The sequence below is a fragment of the Lactuca saligna genome, chromosome 1 (genome assembly GCF_052625555.1).
Source record: "Lactuca saligna cultivar CGN05327 chromosome 1, ASM5262555v1, whole genome shotgun sequence".
Lineage (NCBI taxonomy): Eukaryota > Viridiplantae > Streptophyta > Magnoliopsida > Asterales > Asteraceae > Lactuca > Lactuca saligna.
The window spans coordinates 66,725,407-66,728,565 of NC_136417.1; the positions used below are offsets into that span (position 1 = coordinate 66,725,407).

General features: G+C 31.3%; 1 protein-coding gene across 1 annotated transcript; it reads right to left on the reverse strand.

The window, feature by feature from the left end:
- Window positions 1-1,062: 1,062 nt before the first annotated feature.
- On the reverse strand, window positions 1,063-2,913 carry LOC145007724 (uncharacterized). Its single transcript, XM_078966538.1, has 4 exons — window positions 2,573-2,913; window positions 2,164-2,268; window positions 1,977-2,033; window positions 1,063-1,392 (listed from the first exon to the last, which is right to left on the reverse strand). Exons 1-4 carry the CDS (start codon window positions 2,879-2,881, stop codon window positions 1,063-1,065), a joined length of 801 nt encoding a protein of 266 aa, XP_078822664.1. The 5' UTR covers window positions 2,882-2,913.
- Window positions 2,914-3,159: the final 246 nt, after the last annotated feature.

The following is a 3,159-nucleotide window of genomic DNA, read 5'->3' on the forward strand; positions in this document are numbered from 1 at the left end:
TTACACGAGAATGGAATTTTCTAGATAAAATGTTGGTTGTGACACACGTCATTTGTAAAGCGTGACTTAAGACGACAACGTTGTATATAATTAATAATTCCATATATATATATATATATATATATATATATATATATTACTATTATTAATTTTTATATACATATGTGATTTAATGCGGCACTTTGTCAAAGTTTGGTGGCAAATACAAGTCTTTGAGTCATGACAAGTTTTTTAGAACATTAATTATAATACACTTGTTTGTTAATATAAATATTATATAAAATCCATTAGGTGAATAGTTAAAAAAAAGTTTAAATATTATAAATATAGAACAAATCAAATTAAATAAAAAATATCAAAAAACAATTTTTATTAAATACAAATTTATGTATCAATTTAGTGTAAGTGTTATTATTTTATAGTTAATATCGTATTATTTTCAAAATGTGGATGCAAAAAATAAAATTATATAACTTTATTCTACGTATGACATACATATTTTTCTAGTATCTACAAAATGTAACCACAAAAGAAAGAAGCACATAAACATGATCTTCTATTTAACTGGTCTATACTTCAACATTTCAATAAATAATATTTAAAATTTTAAATTAAACATATGGAATAGTTATCTAACTTTAATTTCTTCTTATTATATAGTACTCTGAATTTGTAGTAACAAATAACGGTTGATTTGAATTGACTTATGATGACATGGCATAAAGACAAGTTATAGTTATATTGTTACTAATCAGCAAAATGAAACATATGACATGTAAAATCGTATTGCAACATCTACCATGCACATAGTTCAAGTAAAATATTTATGTTACTCAAATACCTAAAATTCCCATCAATAAAGATCAACAAATACATCTTATGTATCAGTGGTAATGGGCAAATATGTAACTTTCAACTTGAATTCTTCCAAAAAAAAGTCATTGCAATTTCCAAAAACCAAATACACATATTGAACGCAAAAAAAACTAGCAAATTCAATCTAAAATATTCAAAACCTATCACCAAACAAACTTGGAAAATAAAACAAGAAACAAAAATTAATTAATGAACAGGAAGATAGGGACCAGTGCCACCTGGCTTATAAGCATCGGGAACACTCGAGTATAAATAGAGGCCATTTGACATTTCCCAACCCCAATCATGCTTCCTCGATATAGACAGTTGTGGCCAACTATTGATTCTTACATAATGTTCCCGAATTCTTCCATCTGCTAAGAAGCTTGTAACAATGGAGTAACAGCATTCATGGCCTCCCCATACCTTATCATCAACATCAGCAGTTTGACTTCCATCTTCATGGAAGTAGCGATGCATTAGTGGCCCTGTGCCTCTCCAATATGGATCCAAATTCCGCCAATATTCTGGGACACCCTGAATCCAATCGAACAATAAAATTATATGATTTTGGGATAATGGAGGAAATTTTAGGGTTATATATTATTATCCGACTAGACTACAAAGTGGTATAATTTGGTATATTTTTTAAAGTATAATGCTTTAATAAGAGCTAAAGTTGGAAGTAAACCATTTAATTTGGAGGATTTTTCAAAATACAAATGTCTTAATAAGAAAAAAAACGAAATTACAATAAAAGAATTGAACCTAGGAAGAGGAAGTACATTGTTATTTCTTGTTTTTAGCCCTTTTATATAGCATCTTACTTGCATTTTCCTTTTGTTATAGCATCCTATGTTTATTTTTTTAAAGCATTCTACTTTTGAAAAATATAGCGAATTATACCAATATCATCTAACTATAATTTACAAAGTAATTTTCGTTTGCTATAACCGGTAGATTGTTTAAAGTAAAATGTCTTAATCAGAAAAATTACAACGTTATTACCTAGATATTTTAACATACAAATTTATTATAAAGAAGATACAAATAAAATTGTGTTGATGTTTCTTGTATTTAATCATTTTAATAACGCAAAATCAGAATTAAAAAGCACGTGCCTCTTTAAAGTGAAACTCCCAAACATGATCCCATAGATCTTCCTTCAAGATTCGATTCTAATAAAGAACACAAGCCAAGAGAGAACAAACGTTGTCAATATAATATCTAAAAACATAAAAGTGTATGTGTCATATCCACACAGACCACAACCTAAGACCTGATTCTCACTTCTTTAAAGAGACTTACCCGTTTGCCATCTTGAATGGATAAGGTGTAAGCAGACAACTTTGACAACCCCTCAACTTGGGCAAAACGAGGTAGATGAGCTTTGTCGGCCCATAGCTCTTTGATCTATAAGCAAGTAAGGTAGAGGGTAATTAGGTCTTTTACGCAATCTTTGATTCAATTCCTACCCTACCTAAGTACCTATGATGATGAACATGCATCAAACAAGTCGTATACAGAAAAAGCTCTCCTTATGTGACATGAGTGATGACTACCACTATTTATGTAGCTCATTATAAAAATAAAAATAAAACAACCAACCATCACCAAAATCATCATATGGACAAAAAAGCAAACATATGTATCATTTTAAGAAACAAAAAAGAAAATAGATAGTAATGAACGAGTGTGTGTGTTTGTGTGTGTCTACCTTTTCAGACCAAATGGTATCACTGCAAGCGACTCTACGCCATCTACAAGAAACAACAAGTGATGAAGCCACACTGTGTGCGTCGAGAAAGCTCAATATCATTAACATGATATCGCCACCACATACTACTAACGGATCCTGTAAATTACAACCATTTTTCTTCAATCGGCGTTTTTCCTTGTTTCTCCGACGTAAAATCTCCACCGGAACCGCTCTTTCAGTTTCCGATTTCTCATAACTACCATCGTCTTCGTCTGCAGACGGTTCGTACCCATATTTCACAATGCTCTGTTTCTTCTTTTGCCTCATGGCCTCTACTCTGAAAGACGACAATGTTCGCACAAGATAAGTGAAGTTGATATGAGAATTTTGGCGTGGGTTTATAATTATATTATATGTTTGAGGAAACTTGTTGGCTAAGAAATGAAGTCGAAGCAGGTGAGTGTGAGTGATTAGTGGGGTGTTGAGCCCAGAAATTTTTTGAGGTTTGTATGCAAGCGTCATGAGCGTACCCTGTTTTGTTGTTTTGTTACCAAGGTGGTGCTGCACTGCTAATTGTTTGCTTTAAATAATTGTTTTTTTAGTCG

Excerpts from the sequence above, each read along its gene's own strand:
- LOC145007724 (XM_078966538.1), bottom strand. The coding sequence starts at position 2,881 with ATGAGGCAAAAGAAGAAACAGAGCATTGTGAAATATGGGTACGAACCG. Across the intron at positions 2,269-2,572 it reads ATACCATTTGGTCTGAAAAG|ATCAAAGAGCTATGGGCCGA; the intron begins GTAGACACACAC and ends ACTTGCTTATAG. Across the intron at positions 1,393-1,976 it reads GGGAGTTTCACTTTAAAGAG|GGTGTCCCAGAATATTGGCG; the intron begins GCACGTGCTTTT and ends GATTGGATTCAG.